Genomic DNA, 26210 nt, shown 5'->3' with positions numbered 1-26210 from the left:
TTCTGGAGTGGGAAGAGGTGATAAGAGAGGAGGAGAGGCGGCGGTCATTGGCTGAGCGCAGAGAGCGAGCAGGAGTGTGAATGGAGAGGAGGTTAGAGATGTAGGGGGCAGTAGAGTGTGAGAGAGCCTTGTACGTGGTGGTGAGGAGTTTGAAAAGGATTCAGCAGGGGAAGGGAAGCCAGTGTAGTGCGAGGCAGAGAGGGGAGGCCAAAGAGGATCGGCGTGAGAGGAAGATAAGTCTTGCGGCCGCATTGATTATAGAGCAGAGGGGGGAGAGATGGGAGTGGGGGAGGCCAGTGAGGAGGAGATTGCAATAATCCAGGCGGGAGATGATGAGTGCGTGGATGATAGTTTTGGTGGCATCCTGAGAGAGGAAAGGACGGATGCGGGCAATGTTGCGCAGTTGGAAGCGACAGGACTGGGCAAGGGAAAGGATGTGGGGGGCAAAAGAGAGAGAGGAGTCCAGGGTGACACCCAGGCAGCGGAGATGGGTAACAGAGGAAATGGTGGTGTTGTTGATGACAATAGAGAGGTCATGGTGGGATGGGAGTCTGGGCGGAGGAAAGACTATGAGTTCCGTTTTGGAGATATTGATTTTGAGAAAACGTGCAGACATCCAGGAGGAGATGGCGGAGAGGCAATCAGATACCCGAGAGAGGAGGGTGGAAGAAAGATCAGGAGAAGAGATGTAGAGTTGAATGTCGTCAGCATAAAGGTGATACTGAAGACCAAAGGAGGAGATGAGAGCGCCAAGTGAGGAAGTATAGAGTGAGAAGAGTAAAGGGCCGAGAACAGAGCCCTGCGGGACGCCTACAGGGAGAGGGTAGGGGGAGGTGGAAGAACCAGACGTGGATACAGAGAAGGAGCGGTTAGCAAGGTATGAGGTGAACTAGGCATGGACAGATCCAGAGAGGCCGAGAGAGAAGGGTTTGCAGCAGGAGGGGGTGGTCCACAGTGTCAAAGGCCGCAGAGAGGTCAAGGAGGATAAGTAGGGAGAAGTGACCCTTGGACTTGGCCGATAGGAGATCATTAGTAACCTTGGCCAGGGCAGTTTCAGTGGAGTGAAGGCTTTATTTAACTAAAACATTTTTTTACAATTTTAGAATTTACATTGAAATATTTATTTTATTTATTTTAAATTCTATGTTTAAACTTTTTTTATTTTGACGACAAGGGGAACTGGAAGCCCGTCAGGGAGATAAGTGGCAGTAGAGATTTTTTGATATCCCTGCATAATGTTAATTAGGAACCAATGTAATTGGAGAAAAACTACCTGGAGGAAATCCAATGTAAACATTCCTTAATAGACTATTCTGCAATCTTGTCACTGATATCCAAATAGCTCTGTAATCCTAAACATGTTTTAACACTTTTACTGAATACTTCATTTCCTGTAAAAGAAACAAAAGGCAACAACAATTGCATACCTCCCAAAGTTGGTCTTTCAGGCAGTGGGACGGGGTGTGACCATGACACATTGGGAGCATGGTAACACCCGATGTAGGTGTGCCTAGTGCTTTTGAGGTGTTAGGCTGCCCCCTCCTCTCCACCTCTCCCATCTCCTCCAAATCCCTTCATTGTCATGCGCACCAGTGCAGCAGTAAACAGAATCTCCCCCAACTTTCACACAGATCGAGACAAAGCTGTCCCAATTGGGATGCCGGGACAGACCCCTCAAATCGGGACTGTCCCTCCTAAATCGGGATGGTTGGTATGTATGCAATTGGTGTAATTTGTACCAAACTATAAATGTACCGTGTATAATCCTAAAATGAATATATGGAACATATATTATATATTATACATTATATTAACATATCACTGCTGCTGAAGAAGTTTCTGCAAACCTACCAAATAAAGAGAATAAACACACAATAATCAGTGCTGATCCCACTATTAATATAGCATATTGTATTTACAGTTTGCTTGCTATCTACTTGTTGAATCTGCAAAGAATATATTTATCTAGAATATTATTATTGTTGTTGATTTTCCACAGTGCTACACAGCACAGTACAGTGGGGAAAACAGGGCAAACATAGTGGGCAAAATAAATGCAGACACGAAAACAAAGAGTTGAGAGGGCTCTGCTCATGAGAGAGCTTACAATCTAATGTGAATAGAGCACAGTTGAAACAAGACTAGCGGGTGTGGCTCAGAGTGGAGTATGGGACATTTGTGAGGGTGTACCAATGCAAGTAATATAGGTAGGAGTAGGGAAGACTATAGTTAAGAAATGTGTTTTCAGAAAGTGTTTAATGATTTGAAGGTTGGGGGGATGTTCTTGCTACCCCCTTTTGTCCCCCAGCATAAAGCCTGACCTGGCTACGCTTCCTGACTCTACAATTCACCTGCCCCTGCATCTTCGAACAACACTCCATTGACTGGTTATCTACCCAACTGCTAAGACTCACTGAACCCTCCTGTGACTTTTCTGAATTTCCATTCCAATAAATAAGCAACCTACCCTCCAGTGATCTTTACCACACCCAGCTTTCCTATGTTTCTTCCTGCATTCCTCTCCTCTGTCTCTTTTAGTGTCTTTTCATTTACCATTAGAACTATTATGCTTTCCACTCGCTACCCTCCAGAGTCCTACGTAAATACCAGTTATACCTTCCATGCACTACACTTCAGCATCCTGCGTCCTTCTAGCACTTTACCACTCAATTACTTCCATAGGAGGCCTGTCCTCTCCTCTCTCTCTCTCTAGCCTACTCTGCTTCTAACATCAAGACCTTTGTCCATGCTTTTATAATCTCCCACCTTGATTACGCTAATCTCCTCCTCTCCAGCGTGCCTGTCACCTCTCAGCCCCCCTACAGTCTGTTCTGAATGCAACGTCACAACTAAATGTTCCTCTCCTGCAATTTCTTAGGTACTGTGATTCTCTGTAAAGCCCTCCACTGGCTGGATATAGTTCAAACTGCTTACCCTCACCTATAAAGCCCTTTACAATGTACACCCCTCCTACATCTCTAACTATGTGCAGAAATATTCCCCTACTTGCCCACTCCATTCTGCTGATAACTTTTGCATCTTATCCCCTCCTATGACCACCTCACACTTACGCCTACAGGGTTTCACCCATGGTTCTCACCATCTTTTAAACTTCTTGCCCCGCATGACAGGCAGACTCACCCAATCTCCAATCTTTCAAGGGCTCCATCTTCACATTTTCCTACCCTGCCCTATGCTAAGTTAACTTCTTCCCCATGCTTCACCTGCCTCATCCACTTGTCTTACACCACCCCCATCATCTCTGTGTGTTCCCACCCTTCTAGTATGTTAGCGCTCATGAGCATGGTCCTCTCTTCCACCTGTCCTCGCCTACTTGTCCTCATAGAAAAGTTTCTTTATGTTCTGCTCTGTATCTTCTGTAACTGCTAAGTTGTCATGTCTCATACAGATGCAATTGTTTGTTCTCTTGCTCCTGTATGTTTATGTACTGTGTAATTTGTAAGATTCTGTATTCTGTAGTGATGACTGTACGGCACTGCGCAATCTGAGGTGCCTCATAAATGATGATGATGATGACATTGTTAATTGTCATAATATTGTATTGATGGATTCTTTTACAGAAAAAGAAAAATGAAAAGAAATATGTTTATATATAAAGATGAGAATATATGATAATACTCAGATGGAAATGTTGTGGTTTTGATGTCTGTCAAAGCTTGTGTTGTGGCTAAGGGGAGTGGGCTTATACATTGTCCCCGGTTACAATGGTGCTATATGGTTATATTCAGGTGGAAACTTGTCTGGCGGTTCAGCAGTCCTGATTAGGTATTCTTGGTCCTTGGTTTGGGTCATTATACCCCACACTTGGATTGTCACCAGGACAATGGATTATTTGGATTATCTGTATACATGGCCTGTGATGCCCCTCCCATTAAAGCATTTAAAATGTAAGGTAAATAAAATTAAATATTAAATTAAAAGGCTTTGGCCGTATTCTCTTTACTGCTTGATGTCACGTCTATAAATTAAATGAATGACTATGGTTTGTTTGCGGGACAAAGGGTCAGATAGTGTCACTGTCTATGTACAGAAGAGCATTTGTGATCTTGATATGATATAGAGTTAAAGGCTTAATGGACAGACTGAGATTGAGGTCATCTGAATGCCGTTTTGCAACTTAGGTTTCGGTCTATGCTTAAGTAAACTGACATAAATGTGTCTGATGTTTAACCCTGGACCATGTCCTTATGCAAAACAAATTGTGACCAGAGTTTGTACAGCAGAGTTTCTCTTGGACAGTAGCAAAGTCCTTCTGCATCCATAGAGGAGGAAGCATAGAACTCAACAGGAATTGAGAAGGTGAATTTTAATTTCACATTGGACCTGGTGTAAAAGAATTACATCAAGTTGAGTCTTAAGGTCACTTCCAATATGAGACTTTAGAACCACTCCTGACTCCTTCTTCTGCAAAGCTGACAACAATGGATAGGCTTTTTCGCAGTTAATCTGCTTATTTTAATATTTCTTCACATCTGAAACATTTTACATTTGAAATATTTTCACAGCTATGCTAGATTAAAAATACATAAACACATAAAGCAGGAATACATAGACATATGATAAGCTTGTCTTAAGGAAATGGAATTTGTGAGGGATAATAGGTTTCTGTGTGACAATATATTGAGAATGTTACTGGACAACTGGTGTCTGATGCCCGTGTGTTTGCTTAGGATCCTGGGTACACGCTTTACATCATGAGTAGGACCCCATTCCAAGTCTGTGCCTTGTTCCTCGCCGTGGTTGGGTTGACTTGCACACTTGTCTCCACTGTCTCCAGTAAATGGAAAACTTCCAGTAGCAGCAGTTCTATCATCACCTCTACCTCAATATTTGAAGGGCTATGGATGAATTGTGTGGGTACCTCTGTGGGATCTGTGCAGTGTAAGAGGTTCTCGTCTATGTTCAGTCTGCCTAGTAAGTACCTTTAACACTTAACATTTAACATTACAGTAATATGTGAGGCATGTTCCGCTGTAATTGTTTGCTGCAAATTATATTTTTACAATGATATCTAATTACTTATTTTTGGACAACTACAACATTATGACTGTAGTATCCATCAAGCTTGTAAACTAATTAATATTTTTTTTACTGACAATAATAACCTGTTTTTTTTTATTAACATGTCAATTATTTAACATGAAAATGTATTACGAGTATAAAAATAGAGTATGTGGGATTAGATATTGGGAATGTGGGCTTCACAAATCCTTCTATAATAACATTACCGTCACAGGCATTAGGTATGTTACATGTAGCTTATATAATATTATTATTGTTGGCAAGCAATGTTCATTAGGGCAATGGCTATAACTGTATTAACTACAATAATATACAGTGCCAAAAGACATTCTAAGACCAAGAGCTTTTTCATATTAGCATTTAATATTTGAATTTTAAAAAAAAAGGATTTGATCTTATTTAGAACATTAAACTATTTTCCTTGATGTATCAAAAATCCTGATCACAGAATAATGCACGTCGATGATCTGGGTCATTGATGTAGAAAAAAACAATTCCTTGCACCCAGCTCAGTAAGAACATCATGACATATAGGTAGGTGCTGAATCATTAAGAAATGTATATGCCGATACGTGCCATATTGTTTGTAAAATCGCTCTACGCATGTCCAGAAACGGACTATATACCAGTGAACATCCAATTAATTTTTCAGCGCAAAGGACTCTTACGACAGGCTACAATTTCAGGGCTGGAACAATACGTGTTTTACTGTCGTATCACTTGCACCAGCTACAGAGCAAGTGTATGTGCCGAGTAATAGTGATGGCGGTCACCTATGTATGCTAGAACATGTGTTTGCAATCAGGAACAACTGTAAAAATGCATTTAATGTACACTAGACATTAATAAGATCATGATAAGTGTATTGCATGGAAAAAGAACCTTTTTTAAAATGTTTTTCATTAATGACTATGGGTCTGATTCATTAAGGAAAGTTAAGTAAAAAAAATTGAGTAAGAAGTCTCCTGGACAAAACCATGTTACAATGCAAGGGGTGCAAATTAGTTTTCTATTTTGCACATAAGTTAAATACTGACTGTTTTTTTCATGCAGCACACAAATACTTGATAGCTTATTTGTACACTGAAATTTAAAGTTGATATTTGTGTGCTACATGAGAAAACAGACAGTATTTAACTTATGTGCAAAACAAAAAAAAACTTATATGCACCTCTTGCATTGTAACATGGTTTTGTCCAGGAGACTACTTACTCAATTTTTTTACTTAACTTTCCTGAATGAATCAGGCCCTATATTGTTAACAGGTGACAATCATTGAATATTTTTGTTTCTGTGCGTTCTCCTGGGACTTTATATTCCATGTATGTATTGTACGTATCCTGCAGTGTATTGTGTCTGCTAGAGCAGACCGTACCTAGACCTGTATTCAACGAGAGACGTTTCTTCAGATCCGCTTGTAGTTGAATACAGACGTGCGCAATTTCCAGCAACCTTTCAGTCGGAATGTAAAGTGGCAAGTTTATTAAAGGAGAAATCTGCCGTGTGGGGTTGGTAAATATATATTAATAATATAGTGTTATATTATAATATAACAGGATACTAGTTGCTCAACTAGTCTCCTGGACTCCTTATATTATAATATAACACTGTGATTGACATTTTTTTTAAATCAAAAACTATTTACACCAGTGATTTCAAAGCTGACAAGATGCAGATGACTTGTTCATCATCATCATCATTATTTATTTATATAGCGCCAGCAAATTTCGTAGCGCTTTACAATTGGGAACAAACATTAATAAGACAATACTGGGTAATACATACAGACAGAGAGGTAAGAGAACCCTGATCGCAAGCTTACAATCTATAGACTTGTTGGTTGGGGTCACACATATGTAATAGAGCATGCGATCCTCTTTTCCTGTTCTGAGATCCCTCAGTTGCAGGTAACATTAGATACAACTTGCCAGAGAGTGTATCCGGTTAGGAAGCAACGTGTATTTATAAAGTTGATCTTCTGGGTCTTAATTGAATAGAAACAGTAAAAGTCATTGAAGGTGAGTTGAGTGCATGAACTCCCAAACAAACAGGCAGAGCCGCTATTTTCACTTGTGTGACCCTTTAGACATTGACTTGATTATCTTGACAGGTAAGAAAACTTACAAAGACAATTATTTAAAAGTTGCAAACATTTTCTATTGTGAACATTTTACATTTCACCATAGAATCCTTAGAGTGGATTTTAACTTTCACACCTTATAAAGATTAAATATGTATAAGCATATGTTTTAGAAACTTGCCTAAAATATTTATAAAGAAAAACTATGAATAAATTACACGCATCTTAAAGATGTCAGGCTCCGATATAGGTAGTAAAAGTTGATGTGATATTACAGATTTATTGTTTCTTGCTACTAACTGTATCCTGGAGGGAATTGAGAATGCAGAGAAACTTCTTCCAATAAGGATTTTAAGTAACACATTTTCTTCATCTGATGAATAGAAATTGTTTTTAACCAGTCTAGGTACCATGAGAAAAGAGCATATAAAGCTATGAAGTCAAACACTGAAACATGGGAATATATGAGAAATATATAAATGATGTTTGCACTAAAAAGCTGAAAGTATAAAGTAAGAAAAAATAAAGGCAGATTTCAAACTGTATATGATAATTTAGCAGATAGCAAAAAAAAAAGCACATATGTCATAGTCATAACTGATGAGGCTTTGCTTTATACTTTGATTTCATATAACGTAAAATTGCTTACTCTTCAGAAACTGGCATATAAGCCAGAGACACCTCAGACTTATTGTTTAACCACGCCAAAAAATAAGGTATGTGTTCAAAGGGGCACGCTGGGATGAGGAATAGTATTAAAATATAATAAGACTTTATTAGTAATTTATTTTTTAAAAAATCAATGGGGTATATTTACTAAACTACGGGTTTGAAAAAGTGGAGATGTTGCCTATAACAACCAATCAGATTCTAGATGTCATTTATTTAGTACATTCTACAAAATGAGAAATAGAATCTGGTTGCATTAGGAAATATATCCACTTTTTCAAACCCGCAGTTTAGTAAATATACCCCTATGAGTCAAACTACTGTATTGTATATATGATAGCAAATTTTTTAAAACAAATAGAGGTGTTACAGTGGAAAAAATAGTGCAATGTGATTTAAAATAGAAGTATTAACCTGTCAATTATGTTTATATCTTTAGTCTCAATTATTTATAGTAATAAGGCTCAAAATGTTAGTCCACCCCCCTAAAAGGCATAGGTTAATATAATACTCATATAACTAGATAGCATTGATGGTTAGCCAGTAGTGTGGTTACAATTTATTAGTGTGTCACAAGGATCTATTTTAAAGCTATCAATGGGTTCTGATGTCACAATTGTATTAAATAGCTTTATTAGATAACTAGATCTGCTGCCTATATAACTGGACCAGATACAATCTGAAATTATATAAGTACTGAATAGCTATGAAGTGGTGCATATGTTATCAGGCAGCACCAATGTGTTGAGTATTTCAAGTAGATCCCTATTTGCTGTGGCTTATTCAATAACCTAATATATATGCTTGATAGCCATAGGACTGAATGTCTCCACTGGTACAGTAGCTGTAATACTGCATGTATCTATCAGTCTGCTAACACAATGTCACTGTCTCCATCCATACACACCACACACATGAATTGCTAGCTATCCTTCTGCCTATATGGCAGTTTCTAATCCCTATCTATGGGCTCGTTCATTCAGACATAGTTGATATTTTAAGAGCAAACTAACTGACAGAGCAAAATTGCAATCGAGCATTTGGCTATGCAGACTTTTCAAGGATTGCCCTGATAAGGCCTGCAGATCGGAAAACGCATCTGTGTTTTCGCCCTGAAAGTTATTAAACATCATTGACATTGCACAGCAGTGTAATAGTGTTATTTTAAATCACATTGCACTATTTTTGTGCTATAACACCCTTATTTATTTTTAAATATTTTGCTATCAAATATACAATACAGGAGTTTGAATCATTATTTTTTTTTAAATACAATATATTTTAGTATTATTCCTCGTCCCAGAACGCCTCTTTGAATACATACCTTATTTTCTCATGTGTTTAACCTATACTGCAATCTAAGTATGGGTGCAGTATAGTGTGTATATAAATAATATTCTGGGTGGATATACATTTTCATATTCCAGACGGATTTATAATACCTGGCTCGGTTAGCATTTTCTTTACTTTGTGACACTCCTCAGGCTTTTTTACTGAATATATAGTGGAATATATGAAGGTGACATAAAAGCCTTGAAGGGCTTTAGCTGAACACGATATATGCGCTTCTGTTGGAACATGCCTGCTACCAATTCAAAACAGTTATGGACTTCAATATTAGCCACCAAGCCTTTAAATGATGGAAGCAGTGTGATCATATCTATATGCTCCTTCCTCCAAATTCTCTCTCAAATACCTATTGCAAAATGTAGGCCTAGTGGTGGAGCTATGCACACATAAGTCTCATTGCAGGTATCACTTGGGAACTTTGCTCCTATTTTGTCACCCACATCACCATCAAGCCCATGATTTGCTACTGTTGTCACCACAACCATACTTAGCAATACAATGACTGCAACCTGTACATGTAAATGGGAACGAATATAACCTCACTTTTCTTAATGAAAATTATAGCCCTCATTCTTGTTGGTAAGCCTGAAGCCTGATTACTGGCAACCAGGACCTTAATGCCCTCTGGACTCGATCTTTATAGTGGCCTAATGGGTCTCGTCTGCTGAATTCTCAGATTTTCAATGCACCCCACACTAGTCAGGTTCGGGATCAAAGGCACAGTTTAAAGTTAGGTGAAGTGCTCACCTCCCCCTCTTTCCATAGAATGGCAATAACCTCTGTAAGACAGTTTGTAGTGTTGTTTCTAGAGCAGTGTATACTGGCTGGGAAATGGAAATGGTGATGAGCTCTGAAGCTGGCTGAGAGGTGGTTTTGGAAGCATGACATCTGAAATACAGGAGTAAGATCAGGAGTGGTTACCTTGGGGGAAGCTCACAAGGTAGGGAAGGTCTGCAGAAACAGCCTGTTCCACCCCATTGGGGCCAAGTGAATCGACAGTGGTGGTATTGTCAGCATTAGATAAGGGCAAGAATGGAGGATAGGAATCCTCCAATGTGTTGAACTTCTATTGTATTATCCCAGTTCGGAATCCTGAGCAGACTTTGGGAGAAAAAGGGGAGATGTTACCCCAAATTGGCAATGGTGGAGCTCTGGATAGTACTGCTGCAAGGATAGTAGATAACCGCAGAGCGCAAAGGTCTCAGAGCTTAATTCCTGTTAAAGGGCAAAAATGAAGAGCTTAGGGAGGAAGAAAAGAAAGAAAGTCAAGCTAGCACGGCCCACTTTGGCTTTTATTAGAAAGGCATTGTTTATTAGCATGCTGCCTGTACTAACAGATAATCAGGCTCCAGCCATAGCACTAGTGTTGTCTTGTCCATATTTTTTTGCCTTTTCAAGCAATAAATAAATAAAACGCCAAAGTGATATATTTAATAACAATAATTGTTTATGGACACACATACTGATTATTCGCAACAGAGGAATACTACACCTTTTAAACATGAAGGTTCCAAAATACATGAGAACCCTCAGTTGCTTATTTTGTAGACGTAATCTAAACACACGTCACTAAAATAACCTTTACTCAGTTTTAATGAGTAACTATAACAGTGTTGGTCTCCTTTACAGAGGAGCATACATCATCTTCGTGGCGTGCACACACAGACACACATATATATATATATATATATATATATATATATATATATATATATATATATATATTATTAAAGTAATCTTATCGCTTATCAATAAAACATTGCCAGCTGCGATCAATGTGGTTTCAACGCACAAAGAGGTTTAATAGCAAGATGCAACAGATAACAATTCAATAAAGTACAGCCGATACATATTCAACCTTATTCCTTTTCTCAAATAATCCTTGTTCTATATAGAGATAATTATGAAACATTTTGTATATACAGTATTAGTATTAAGATCATAATAAACATATATTAATATTAATAAAACAGAAACAAAAAAGTTTTGATTATTTTTGTCAAACACATTAAATACCTTATTATCCAATTTATTGACTTAAACCTTGGTACAAAATATGTTTTTATTACATGTTTTTATGTTTTTTTAATATGTGTTAATAAAGTTTGTTTAAACATATATAACAGCAAATTATGGCTGCAAGGGCTGCAAATAGTATAGATTTATAATTATATATAGTTAATGTATACAACTATTTAATATTATTGAACTACATATATATATATATATTTATATATATATATATATGTAGTTCAATAATATTAAATAGTTGTATACATTAACTATATATAATTATAAATCTATACTATTTGCAGCCCTTGCAGCCATAATTTGCTGTTATATATGTTTAAACAAACTTTATTAACACATATTAAAAAAACATAAAAACATGTAATAAAAACATATTTTGTACCAAGGTTTTGGATTCGGTTTTGGATCTGGATTACCGTCGTGTTTTGGTTTTGGCTTTGCTTTTGCAAAACCGCCATTGCGTGTTTTGGTTTTGGTTTTGTTTGGTTTTGTTTTGCTATTTTGTTGGAAAAATCAAAGTTTTTGGGCCTAAAATAACCCAATTTAGTGCTCCACCTGTTTTAGAGATAAGTAATCTAATTGTAGAGGTAATAAATCATCCAAAAAACAGTTTAATTCTTCGTTGGTAGACTTAAATTTTTCTACACACAAAACAGATTGTCTTCCTCTCCATCTATGCATATTGGCAATGCAGCCATCATCTTTGGATGTATATTACACCCTACACTTATAGTTAAATATGTAAAGAAATGGAAAAAGGCAGTTTGTTTTCTGTCTCTATAGGCCCCCCTCCACTTGTTTAAAAAAACAAAAAATTCAGCCTCTATAGACTGTACAATATTAATTGAAATGGACAAAGCCAGTTTGGTTTCTGCCTCTATAGGCCCCCCTCCACTTGTCGAAAATACAAAAAAATTCAGCCGTTATAGACTGTACAATATTAATTAAAATGGACCAAGTCAGTTTGGTTTCTGTCTCTCTAGACTCCCCTCCACTTGTATAAAATACAAAAAAATTCAGCCGTTATAGACTGTACAATATTAATTGACATGGAGAAAGCCAGTTTGGTTTCTGTCTCTCTAGGCCCCCCTCCACTTGTATAAAATACCAAAAAATTCAACCGTTATAGACTGTACAATATTAATTGACATGGAGAAAGCCAGTTTGGTTTCTGTCTCTCTAGGCCCCCCTCCACTTGTATAAAATACCAAAAAATTCAGCCGTTATAGACTGTACAATATTAAGAGAAATGGACAAAGGCAGTTTGGGGTCACTCTGTCTATGACACCCTACCCTTAAGGATAAATTGCCCAAACAGCAGCCTTTCAAGACGATACGTGATATGGAAATGCCACAAGTCCCTTTCCTCTTTGGGGGTAGATTGCACCCTACACTTACATAGAAAGTTTTAAAAAGATGTTAACATCATCATCTTCAGCTTCATCCTCACCCTCATCAGTGTGTACGTCATCATCACAGACTATCAATTCATCGCCGCTTGAATCCGCCATTAGAGAACAGTCAGTGCTTGGATGTCTTGGATGGTGAAGGCCTTCCTCATGGAAGATGTAGTTCATTTTTATAAACATCATTTTCTCCACATTTTTGGGAAGTAATCTTCTACGGCGATCACTGACTAAGTTCCCTGCTGTGCTGAACACTCGTTCAGAGTACACACTGGAGGGTGGGCAGCTTAGGTATTGCAAATCAAGTTTGTACATGGGTTTCCAAATAGCCTGCTTTTCTTCCCAGTAAGGAAAGGGACTATCTGACATTTCCATATCAACTACCTCTTAAAAGTAATCCTCCACCATCCTTTGCATGTTTATACTCGTATTGGATGGAGTTATGGGCAAAGTGACACATTTTTTTGAAAAATCCTTCAAACCAACCCAGATGTTAAATTGTTCTGGTCTGTCCCCTGCGTCTTCCCTGTTTCTTTTTGGAAAATTTAATTTTTTACGAGCAGCAGCAGCTTGAGAAAGGGAAGGAGGACACGTCGTCAAGCCGAGGCCCAGTTCAGCGGCCAACTTGCTGAGCAAGAGCTCCTTGCAAAAGTTCACATCTCGCTCATTTACAAGTAAAGACTCAATGTAGGTTTTAAACCTTGGATCAAGCACAGTGGCCAAAACTTACTGATCCGAGTTCAAGATCTTAATAACTCGAGGATCATTGTGAATCGAATTAAGTACTTGATCGACAAGGCCAACATACTTTGCTGAATTGCTTGCTTTCAGCTCCTCCTTCATTTTCTCAAGCTGCTTTTCCAATAGTCTAATTAAAGGAATGAATTGGCTCAAACTAGCAGAGTCTGCACTCACCTCACACGTCACAACTTCAAATGGTTTCAGCACCTTGCACAGGACTGAAAGGATTCCCCACTGTGGAAGAGTGAAATACATCCCCCCTCCTTTCCCAATGTCATGGCTTGTGCAATATGCTTGGATGGCTTTGCGCTGTTCCTCCATCCTCTGAAGCATGTACAGGGTGGAATTCCACCTAGTTACCACCTCTTGCTTAAGTTGGTGGCAGGGCAAGTTAAACTGCTCTTGGAGCTGCTGTAATCTTCTACATGCTGTGGCTGAATGCCTGAAATGGCCTGAAATTTTATGGGACACCGAAAGCATCTCCTGCACCTCACGGTTATTTCGTAGGAAGCTCTGCACCACCAAGTTGATGGTGTGAGCAAAACAGGGAATATATTGGAAATCACCCAGCTGTAATGCTCGCACTGTATTGTTGGCGTTATCAGAAATTATATACTCTGGAGAGAGTCCGAGTGGTATAAGCCATGCATCAATCACATCTCTCAGTTTGCGTAACAAATTGTCAGCCGTATGCCTGTTAGTGAAGCCGGTGATACAAAGAGTGGCCTGCCTGTGACAAATGTTACGTAGTGGTGTACATGCTGCTGCTGTTCCTGCTGGTGAAAGTGAATGACCAACCCAGTGGGCTGTCACAGTCATATAGTCTTTGGTTTGGCCACTTCCACTTGTCCACATATCTGTGGTTAAGTGGACAGTGGGCAGAATGGCATTTTTCAGCGCAATCTCTACATTTTTACACACTTTTTGGTATAGTTGTGGAATTGCTTTACGGAAGAAATGTTGTCGCAATGGAATTCTGTAACGCGGACACAAAACCTCAATTAACTGTGAAAAACCAGCTGCAGGACGCAGATCTAACACTAACATTGCAGCCATGGCGTCTGTGATTCGCTTGGCTACTGGTTGACTGCTGTCATATTTGCTTCCCCTCGCAAATGATTGTTTCACAGTTAATTGCTGAAATGTAGGACTGCTTATTTTCTTGACCTGCCTCTGGGATGATGATTCACCCCCAGCAGCAGCAACAGCAGCAGCAGTGGGACCTACGCTTTCTTCAGAGGAATCAATAATAGTGCAGGAGTCATCCAGCCTTAAGTGGGATGCCGGGATAACTCCAAGCGCTACTGAGGATATTGATGTGGATGGTGTGGTGGGTATATTTTGTAGCCGTCAGGATGTCGGTGAGCAGAGGGTCTTAGCTGATGATGGAGTGCTTGTATTTTTTTGGGAAGAACTTTCAGCTTTTCCCAACACTTTGCCATGAACTCTCGTTAAATGGCGTAACATAGACAAGGTTCCAAGATGGTTAAGGTCCCTCCCTCGACTGACTGTGGCTTGACATACACTACAAATGGCTATACAATTGTTGTCTGGATTTGGGTAGAAATAATTCCACACATAAGAAGTGGATTTTTTTGTTTTATGCCCAGGCATGACAATGGCCTTTTTCTTGTCACGTGCCAGAACTGCTGCCACTGGTGCAGGACTTACACAAACAACCTCATCCTCATCAACATCCTCATTAGCGCCCTCGTTGCCTACAAAAATCTCCCCCTCATCTTCTTCTAATTCCAAAGTGGCATCCTCAATTTGGGTATCACCGGCTACACTCGGGCTATTAAGGCACACATCAGCAGAATGCTCACGATTAGACATCCCACTGTTGGATGCACTCTCCACAGGGATTGTTGTCATTTGTGAATCAGAGCAAACATTCTCCTCTAATGCCCTACTGTTATCTTGCAGCTCGGCTTTGACGCGTAACAGTAGTTGTGCACCAATTGTAGGCTCGGTAACTTTTTGGGATCTGCCACTAATAGCCAAAGGTGAAGGCCTCATTTTCTCTTTGCCACTGCATGTGTAGAATGGCATGTTTGCAACACTAACATCAGGACTGGTGACTGCTTTGAATCCATTCTGAGCGCAAAGCACTTGTAGTGGTAAAAATTATTTGGTAGATACTGCTGACAGATATGACTTTTGACAGCCAGAAATATTTATGCACAATTATGGGGGACACCTCAAAAGCACTGAGGAGTGCTAAAAATTGGTTTGCTAGATACTGCTGACAGATATGACTTTTGACAGCCAGAAATATTTATGCACAATTATGGGGGACACCCCAAAAGCACTGAGGAGTGTTAAAAATTAGTTGGTAGATACTGCTGACAGATATGACTTTTGACAGCCAGAAATATTTATGCACACTTATGGGGGACACCCCAAAAGCACTGAGTAGTGCTAAAAATTAGTTGGTAGATACTGCTGACAGATATGACTTTTGACAGCCAGAAATATTTATGCACAATTATGGGAGACACCCCAAAAGCACTGGGGAGTGCCAAATATTAAAAAAAATAAAATAAACCTCTATCCTCCTCTCTTCTCTAGCGATTTTTGTTAGAGCAATTGCAAGAAGAATATTGGATTCTCTGTCCCTGCTCTAATCAGCCTGTGACTACACCCTGCTCTCTCCCTCTGTCAAATGGCGATGGATTGCTGTGGAGGCGGGTATTATTTATAATGTTGAAGTATCGCGAGAACTGAGCCCCGAGATCCGACGACGTCACAATGGCGTTCGGCCTCGATTTGGATTCAGAGCGGGCGGGAGAGTACCGAGCTACTCAGCTCGGTACTCGGATAGGCAAAGTTCCGGTGGGTTCGGTTCTCGGGGAACCGGACCCACCCATCTCTAATATGTATATATATATATATATATATATATATATATATATATATATCTAATATATAAATGCTTAGTGGCGTCTGTCTGTCTGTGTGTAGAAAAAAAAAACCAAGTTGCAGCGCCACCTGCTGGGCAGAGTTATACACTGACCTACTAAATTCTTAGTGTGTGTGGTAAAAAAAATTCAAAAAGGGCTGAAATTTGGTAGGGCTCAAACTCATTTTCGTGAGGTAATTTTACCTCATGAACACACATGTGTAGAGGCGTGCGTTAGTGTGTGTGTGTGTGTGTGTGTGTGTGTGTGTGTGTGTGTAAAAAACTATTTTCTCAGAAAGGGCTCATCCAATTGACCTGAAATTTGGTATACTGACATTATTTGACAAAAAAATTAGAATAGTCAAGTCAGTTAACTTCCATCATCCTCCCTTTCCCCCGTGGGAGGGGTAGTAAAGGCTAAATTTACGAGTTGAGGGGTCAAACTCATTTTCGTGAAGTAATTTTACCTCATGAACACACATTAAAAATGCCGCTTGTGTCGGGAAGTAACGCTCTTCCCCTGAGGAGGCCTGGGCTAGGTCCAAATGCATGACAAGAGCCTTTTTAAGACCTTAAGTAGCTTGATTTGACTAGAATGCATGAGTATCATGCACGGGTTAACTTGTATATATATATAAGTATATAAATGTTATATATATATATATATATATTTATATGTAAAATCTAGTTTAATTAGTAAGACTGGTTGGAGGTGTAGGTTTAGAAACAATACAGGTATCCAGATGTCTTGGTTAGCTGGGAAGCTGGAAAGGCCTACTTTACTCCCCTCACAACTCCTTGGTCAAGCAGCCTTTCCACAGGAGAGCTGTCAGAGTCCGTTGAGTCTGTGTGCCCATTGGGACTTCAGAACTGACGTTTATTCACATCAGGTGTCAGTAACCCTTTCAACTTTGTACTATATCATAAATAGGCTTCTTATATATAAAGGCAATTATTGTCGAAATGACAAGGTTCTACTCAAAGTACAAATTCACTGTATAGAATATATCCATATTCTGGTAGTCATACATGCCCAAATGTAGAATGGCCAGACCACCACACACACCGGGAGGCAGTGGTCATCTGCCTGCTGGAGTTTTAGGTATGACGAAAATCATTTAATTTGAAGGGTATGGGGCCAGTCTTATTACTGTAAGTAATAACAATCAGTATTTCTAAATACTATTTTTGCTTTTTAGAATGCAAGCAAATAGATACATCAAACATGAAATTGTCAGTGATATGCCAGGAGAAACAGAAAAGCAATGAGATAATGCGTCATGTTGTTTTTCAGCATACATTCTTGTTCCTGGCATGAAATATACAGTTAGTAAGACGCATGATGATGTGTTTGTTTTGTAGACATAGAGAAGTAGGTGCAGTATCGGTGTGTGTCATTGTCTCTGCAGCTCAATAAGGGACAATTAATATTCACTGAACCTTTGGTCAATCTCTAGGCAAAATGAGTCATGTGACCCTGTGATAACATAAACTGTTACAGAAACTGTTTACTCTGGGATTAGATCAGTCCCAGGGAGCATCAATATTCTGTCAAACATTAATTACTTGTTCTGCTGATTGTTCTACGTGATTAGGAGGAGGATGAGTGTTTCCATATAGAGGCAGGTGCAGTCATATCAAACCTGCTAATAGAAAGCACATTTGAACTTATATTTTAAGCCTTAAAGATTGGTTGTAACTTGCAAGCTACAAAAATATATAGAACGATGACAAACCTGAAAGGGAAAACTGTGACACAAAATATTTGTGAGGTTTAAAAACAGGTGTTAAAACTCATATAACACAGCAAAATATACTGATTTGGTAAAATGAATTGAGGCTGGGGTATGTGCATGGTGCTAAAGGTAAAGGGGTCTTCAACCACTGACAGTCAGTTGAAAGGGCTGGGTGTGCGTAGGATACTTGGAAGAGTAGAGAGGCCCTAGAGAGGCAGAGTTGTGGCTCCTGTTTGATCATCAGTTACAGATTGTTCTTTACTATTTACTTTTACTTGTGTTGTGTTCTACAAGGAATTCTGTTATCAATTCTCGGCCTAAGATCAAGTGTAATATTTGTTGTAAGAGGGTATGGCCTGGCCCTTCTGACTACCTTAGTCTTCTGGCCAAAATACAAGTAGCTTTAAAGCCTAGGACTAGTGACCCCACATTAGGGGGTGCCTGAACACCACTTTAGAGTGGTTACCCCATTTGTCAAAGGCTGGGGCCGTAGCTCCCGATCATAAATTATTTATTATTCTCATTGTTTCTGTAACTGGTACTTTTTTTTTTTTTGTTTTTCCCCACTAGGGTTGGTGAGGATTGGTAAGGCTCTTATGGCTCCCAGTACCCAATGATTTATGGGAGGTGGTGTGGCCCTGAGGCTCCAACTTTCCTGACCCTGGGTTGGTTGATCCCACTCTAGCTAATTTCTTAATCTCTAATTAACTTGAGGGGGCAAATTGTATTTTTCATTATATTTAGGTATACAAGATTGAGAGAGAGACTTGGAGGTATATTTACTAAGAATGGGTACACACTACAGAAATTTTTGACCAATGTGTTATCTATAAGGATTTTACCAAAGACTGAAAAAAAATAGTCCCGATCAACATGCCGATTCTTGTGTACACGCTATACATGTTTTACAAGATCTACCTTCAGATCTGTGGTCTTCATCTTTCATAACGGTCGGCTCAAAAGATCATGACTCTGCAAACTCTATGGAGATCCTGATTGTGAGTGCATACACACTGCAGGATTGGAAGGACATTGTTCGATTGCTAAACAAGATTTTTAGTTCAGTTTACCAACATATCGACATTGGGCTGAACATTTGTTTATCGTCCGACTGACTCATGTCACAGTTTGGAAGATTGGACTCTCTGATCTGCCCAACTTGGCGCTACTCCAAGCATGGTACGGAGTCTAACGAACGGACGGTGTTCACCAGGGACGCGCCGCAAGGCGCTTTGGTCTTAGCTGCGTCCGCCTGCAGGTCGCGGTCCTTACCAGGAGTGTCAGGCGAGACCCTTTAGGGGAATGAGCGGAGTGAGATAAACAAAGTACAGCAGAGAAGATGGAGCACATGCTCTGTAGACAATAATGTAGCTGAATGGTGAAGCGTAAGCTCTTGTGGAGAATTAGTGTTATGGAATGGAGGAGCGTAAGCTCTGTAGGCTAGCTGTACTGTGGGATGAGATGGAGCAGGAGCTCTTATGGCCAGCAATATTGTTTTCTCTTGTGGCCAACGGTTCTGTGGAAAGAGATGGAACATAAGCTCTTGTGACCAGCGGTATAACTGAGGAAGAATGGAGCGTAAGCTTTTAAAACTAGCGGCACAGTGGAGAAAGATAGAGCATAAGCTCTTGTGGCCAGCAGCACAGCGGAGATAGATGGAGCGAAGGCTCTTTAGCCAGCGGCACAGCGGAGATAGATGGAGAGTAAGCTCTTTAGCCAGCTGTACAGCGGAGATAGATGGAGCGTAAGCTCTTTACGGCCAGTGGCACAGCGAAGATACAGGGAGCGTAAGCTCTTCAGCCAGCGGCACAGCGGAAATAGATGGAGTGTAAGCTCTTTAGCCAGCGGCACAGCGGAGATAGATGGAGCGTAGCTCTTTAGCCAGTGGCACAGCAGAGATAGATGGAGCGTAAGCTCTTCAGCCAGTGACACAGCGGAGATAGATGGAGCATAAGCTCTTTAGCCAGCGGCACAGTGGAGATAGATGGAGCTCTGAAGACCAAAAGGAACACGCAGGGAGAAAGACGGAACGTCTAATACCAGCCAGCGGCACAGCGGAGATAGATGGAGCGTTGGCTCTTTAGCCAGCGGCACAGCGGAGATAGATGGAGCGTAAGCTCTTTAGCCAGCTGTACAGCGGATAGATGGAGCGTAAGCTCTTTACGGCCAGCGGCACAGTGGAGATAGATGGAGTGTAAGCTCTTTAGCCAGTGCTACAGTGGAGCATAGTTCTTTAGCCAGCGGCACAGTGGAGATAGATGGAGCGTAAGCTCTTTACGGCCAGTGGCACAGCGAAGATACATGGAGCATAAGCTCTTCAGCCAGCGGCACAGTGGAGATAGATCGAGCGTACGCTATTTAGCCAGCGGCACAGTGGAGATAGATGGAGCGTACGCTATTTAGCCAGCGGCACAGCGGAGATAGATGGAGCGTAGCTCTTTAGCCAGCGGCACAGCAGAGATAGATGGAGCGTAAGCTCTTCAGCCAGTAGCACAGCAGAGATAGATGGAGCATAAGCTCTTTAGCCAGCGGCACAGCGGAGATAGATGGAGCATAGCGCTTTAGCCAGCGGCACAGCGGAGATATATGGAGCATAGCTCTTTAGCCAGCAGCACAGCGTAGATAGATGGAGCATAAGCTCTTCAGCCAGTGGCACAGCTGAGATAGATGGAGCATAAGCTCTTTAGCCAGCGGCACAGCGGAGATAGATGGAGCATAAGCTCTTTAGCCAGCGGCACAGCGGAGATAGATGGAGCTCTGAAGACCAAAAGGAACACGCAGGGAGAAAGACGGAACGTCTAATACCAGGCAGGTAACACAATCAACAGGCACTGAGGAGAAGGGGGAAGTGCCTTTTAAAGTTTGGAGCCAGAATGGGTATCCAATAGGGAGCATGCAGAGGACATAAAAGGTAGAGTCCGCGCATGCGCAGAGCCAAAGAACAGGACGCCAGCAGCTGGAGCATGGAATCAGTGTGAGGCAGGTGAGTGTGTCGGACTTCGGTTATAGAAGCCGAAGGACCGCCGTGTGACAACCCAAAACTCAACTGAAAACACTGAAGTGTGTACCCAGCCTTAGAACAGTGTTTGGTGGCGGTTTTAAACTGCCACACATTACCGGCAGGGTTGCCAACTCTGAAATGAAAAACAAGCAACCGGTTAGTAAAAAACAAGCCTAAACCAATCCTAAAAAGCCCCCAAAAAAGCCCAACTTACAGGGGACCGTCCTTTTCTATAACACTAATTTCTACACTGAATCTCCATTTAGAAAACCTTTATAAACACAAGAGGACACATTTATACAATGATATAGCAAATGAAAAAGTAAATGCTGTAGTTTAGGACACTGGTATGTCTATACCACACAGCCCCATGATATAACAGTATAAAATAGGGCTCTGAAAGCAGTCTTCCGACATGAGCAGCTTACTGAATGGGAGGGGAGGGTGTTATATAGCAGTGTTACCTGCTATAAGTGCAGCGATCATGTGTCTGTCACAGCACTTATTTCAGTAGGTTGCTGTAGATCCGTCTTCCTGTGATTTATTCCACGTCCTCCTCTGACTCCACCCACCCACAAAGTGCCACTTCATTTGAGGAATTCTCTACAAAACCCGCCCACAAAAAAAAACCTGAATGCACCAATTACAAAATGGTAACAGAGGAAAAAAAACCAAACGATTATGCAGCCTGAGTACTTGGAGAACGTGTCCAAGCCCAAAAACAAGCTACCCGCGGCAGTGGATAAAAACCTGCAACTTCACAAAAAAAGAAGCCCAATTCCGCTTGTTATAAGCGGAATTGGCAACTATTATTACCAATGGTTTAGTGTTCCAAACCGCAGCATTTACTATGGGACGATTTGAGGCTGTGATATAAAATGCCTGGTGATGGGTAGCGGATTGCAAGCATCCAAACCACCAGTGGTTTATTCCAACCCGCCATGAAAAATACAGGTTTTTTAATGCCATTCAGTGCATAAGAGGATGCACCATTAACATATACATTTTGGGGGGCAATCACTATTTATTGATTAAGGGGCCAAATTAATTTATAAATAACTTATGGGGGGCAAATTTCAATTTTCATTATATTATGGGGACAATATTATTACATATGTAATGCCACATTGTGCAATAATTATATCCACCATTAACAATCAAATAGTATTGCCCTGTTAATATAAATATATATTCATATTTCCCCTTAATATAATACAATCATTTTATAAGTTAATTATACATTAATTTTGCCCCTTAATCAGTAAATAATGATTGCCTCCAAAACTTATATATCATGGTGCTTCCTCTTATGTTCTTAAAGGGAAGATAGATAAAACAGCATGCAGTGTGAGCAATCTGGCTTATCATAACCACCTCTTTTGTTTTGGCTGTTTGGATGGCGGCTTTGCCAACCCCAGCTTAGTAAATCTGGTTGTTTGTATGTTCATCAGTGTTAAAATCGGGATGGCGATTTGTAAAGTGGTGGTTTTCAAAAATGTAATTTCTGCCCGTTTGAATGGTAGAGTGGCCTTTAGTAAATCCTGCGGTTTTAAAACGGTCGGAAAAACGGCCGAAAAGTGGCGGATTCGCCAAACCGCCGTTTATTAAATCTAGCCCTTGCTGTGAGGAATAAAGCAGGGGGCAGAGTCAAGTGTGACACTAAGGGATGGGGCTGGGGAGAAATTGTGGCTTTACTGACTGCAGTTTTTATATCTACAGATTTTCCCCTTAAGTTTCAAAGACTTTCCATAGTACTACAAAAATAATACATTCCTGTATTATCACGTATTTGCTGATAGTGTTGTCTCTTAAGTAATCTGAGCCAGGCTAATGAGTGAATAGAAATAACAAGCTTCTGTGCAAGGATCTAAAGACAGAGAGCTCCAGTACACACAACACATTAATTTAAAATATCTAAAAAATAAAAAAATATGAACATTTATTTTGTAACCTTAAACATAGTACATTACTCTTTATTTGAAAGCATAAAGTGTAATTTATTAACCACTAATATGTGGTTAATATTGGCCTAATATGTGGTTAATATGGGCCTAATATGTGGTTAATATGGGCCTAATATGTGGTTAATATGGGCCTAATATGTGGTTAATATGGGCCTGATTCAAGTCCAGACACAAATTGGCCGCAATTTAAGTGCCTAAAATGAGTATGCAACTTTAGTGTAGTTCCACCTATATTCAAATCAAAGCTTTCCTTAAGTTATGTTACGATTTGAACAGGGCTATAATTACCCTTGGTATAAACAGTACTTTCTGTAAGCGCAGACGCACATAACAGACTGAATGATATATGTATTTACAATGACTTTACATCAGAACGCACATACATTTTATTTGTTCCTAAATTAAAATAACAAATTCTAACAATACATAAAAATAAAAAATAGTTTTCCAAATATAATCCATATATTTATTTATTTTTAGTTTCAGAAATTATTCTAAAATAACAAACTAAATAACTAACTCTTCAGTGCGTACAGAGCATATAATAGATCTTACATGTAGACAGTTGTTCTGTGATAACTACTGACAGTGCTGATTATCCAGTAGGCTGACTAGGCTGCAGCTTAGTGTACAAGGCTTTTTTGGGGGCTGAGGCACAACATTTTTGAGGGAGAAAAATTGTGACAAGCAGATGTATAAACTGAAATAAATGCTAAAATATAAGAGAATAGCTGTTCTCCAAAGAAAAAAGAAAGCATGAAAGATAAAAGTAATAAGGTCAGTGGCTGTGGGGCAACAGAGCATCAGGCTGAACCCATAGTGGACTACCATGGGCTGGTTCACTGGGCAACCTCCATTTTTATTGCCTTTAAGTTGTTCCTTATAGGCTGCTTAGCTGAGTCTCACCCCCCTCCCAGGCCAAAAGTTGCCTGCCAGCCCATGAATAAGGTTATAATCTTGACGTGTTCCTATGGCGTTCATGACAGCAACCTCCACATCTTCCCCCTCAGTCGCACTCGTTCAAGCCCCTGTTCTGTTATAGAGTTCTGGTTTTAATGAAAACTAAATTAGTGGAGCTAAGCTTTGAAAAAATTGGAACATAAATATTGGTGGGGGGTTGAAGAAAGACAGATTTTAAATTAAGGAAGAGAGGGCAGTACTACTGACTACTGACATGCATATGTGTAACTTTTTAATCAAAGACTATGCAGGGTAGGTCATCAATATAAATCACCATTTACACCGCCCTGTAGCAGGTGGTGGAAAACAAACGTATTTACGTACGTAAATACAGGATTTGTAATGGAGGCAACTGCGAGAACATGACCTACATTGATCAGCCCTCTCCCTCCACTGTTCCACCTCTCATGTTGTAAGGACTCATAAATGTCACATGCATACGCATATGAATTGTGTGTAATTGCGTTCCGATGCGTAAGTTTGGTTTCTGGGCATGCGCACTGTGAAATCAAGCAAGGTACACTGTGCACACGGTCATACGTCTGGACTAGAATCAGGCTCCTTATGCACATATTTAAGTGTAATCCCACTTTCTGCTTTATAGTACCTGCATGTAGGCACTGAGCAAAAAGACGGTAATTGCATTAGTCGACAAAGTAATATCATCACTTGAAAGTCCTGCCTTCTGCCACCTTTGGACAACTCTCTATATTGTTTTAAACATTTCCATTTATCTCCCAAAATACATTAGGGTCATATATATTAAATAAATGATGACAATAAGGAAACATTGTGATTGTCTTCAGGTTATAGGTTTGTTTGGTAGAATTGCGTCTAGGAACCTGTTTTCCTGTATACAGTGAGGTTGATTGGTGCAAAAGGCATTCCATTGAAACCACAGGTTGACACTTAATTACTACCACCTCCAAGGAAGTGTGTAGAAAACGCACTCACTAGTTGGGAATGGCCCACTAAATGCCCAATCCTTACCCCTCGAAGCTAAATTGACTTTCTTTTCATTCAAGGCAAAATCTCATTTTTCATGTGGCACAATATGAGGTCCATTTCTGTTCCTAGTCCGTATTCAGCCAGGTCACTTTCCTGATGACATCATACCATGTCCCACCACAAAGCAGATGTGTGGTTATCACCATTAATAGGATAGACAGGAAGGCTTTGGCAGGACATAAGGGAATTACTGGGCAGAGACAATCCAATGGTGTTTGTAGAATATAGTTTATATGAGGAGACCTATTATCTAAAAAGTTAAAAAAACTAAAAAGGAAAATATTATTTATGCTGTTTGCAGATTTTGACATATAAACAAACCTGAACTCCATGTTCACTACTGCATGAGATGGTCTGGTAAACAATGTATTGAGGAGAGGAATAAAAGAGAGATATGTACAAAGACGGGTTAAATTGATGTTTTAGTAAATTTTGGGCATGGAGTTCCAAATGACGCAAAAAATCCTTTATTTGGAAATCTGCCAGTACTGAGCATTACACATAACAGATCCCATACTTGTAAGACTTTGGTACTGGCTAACTAAAGTGGATTAACATAAATAGAATTTAACAACCATCTCTTAAAATTCTCATTAAACAAAAGAAAAATACAAAATCATTTTATATCCCTTTAATGTTATAGGTGCTGGGAGATTTCTACATTTTTCTGATTTGTGGATGGTGTCAAACCACAGGGACCTTGTTAACTCTCTTCTTGCCATCAAGTTCTATGTTTCTATTTAAAAAATAACTAACCAGTCTATATGGTTCTCTAACTCCATCACATAGCGTAAAGCATCAGCCATCATAGCTCCATCTATACATGTATTCCTTGACAGAGCTAAATTCTGTCCTCTTAATTTATCAGAATGGGGACTTTCAATGGCATTGTCTTGTCAAGACAGTTATTTTTGGCAACCAAATCTGCATCAATGTCAGTCACACTGTGTAGAAAAGCCAACTATTGGCCTATCTGAACTGTCTGTTTTACATATTTCTTACACATCAAATAATAGAACATATAAATATAATTTATATATATTCCATATTTATCTACATGGGTCTTGGGGACAACTTCCACTGCAAGTCTCAGGCATTTCCCAATGGGTTGAATAAAGCTTCCCCCAGGGGAATGATTCTTCACCCCTTCCTCTCCATAAATATATATGAGTCCCATGGTTTGATTCAGAAGGGCAGCATTACGGCACAGAGCATACAAGTAAAACAAGATATGAAAGCTCTGCTCTTGGCATACAGATGAATGCTCTGCCCATGGAGAAGTGTATTGTGTGCGTAGTCTTTGACGGTTTTTAGTATGT

General features: G+C 39.9%; 1 protein-coding gene across 1 annotated transcript in view; it reads left to right on the top strand.

Annotated features, from left to right (window-relative positions):
• The first annotated feature begins 4205 nt into the window (after positions 1 to 4205).
• LOC142143671 (claudin-19-like) overlaps positions 4206 to 26210 on the top strand; it is a 41681-nt gene continuing 19676 nt past the window's right edge. Inside the window, exons 1-2 of the mRNA XM_075201696.1 lie at positions 4206 to 4320; positions 4692 to 4935. Coding sequence (XP_075057797.1) covers positions 4716 to 4935 — 220 coding nt within the window. The 5' untranslated portion in view covers positions 4206 to 4320; positions 4692 to 4715. The remainder of the gene's footprint in view (positions 4321 to 4691; positions 4936 to 26210) is intronic.

The sequence above is a fragment of the Mixophyes fleayi genome, chromosome 3 (assembly GCF_038048845.1).
Source record: "Mixophyes fleayi isolate aMixFle1 chromosome 3, aMixFle1.hap1, whole genome shotgun sequence".
NCBI lineage: Eukaryota > Metazoa > Chordata > Amphibia > Anura > Limnodynastidae > Mixophyes > Mixophyes fleayi.
This window is presented reverse-complemented; position numbering and strand designations above follow the sequence as displayed.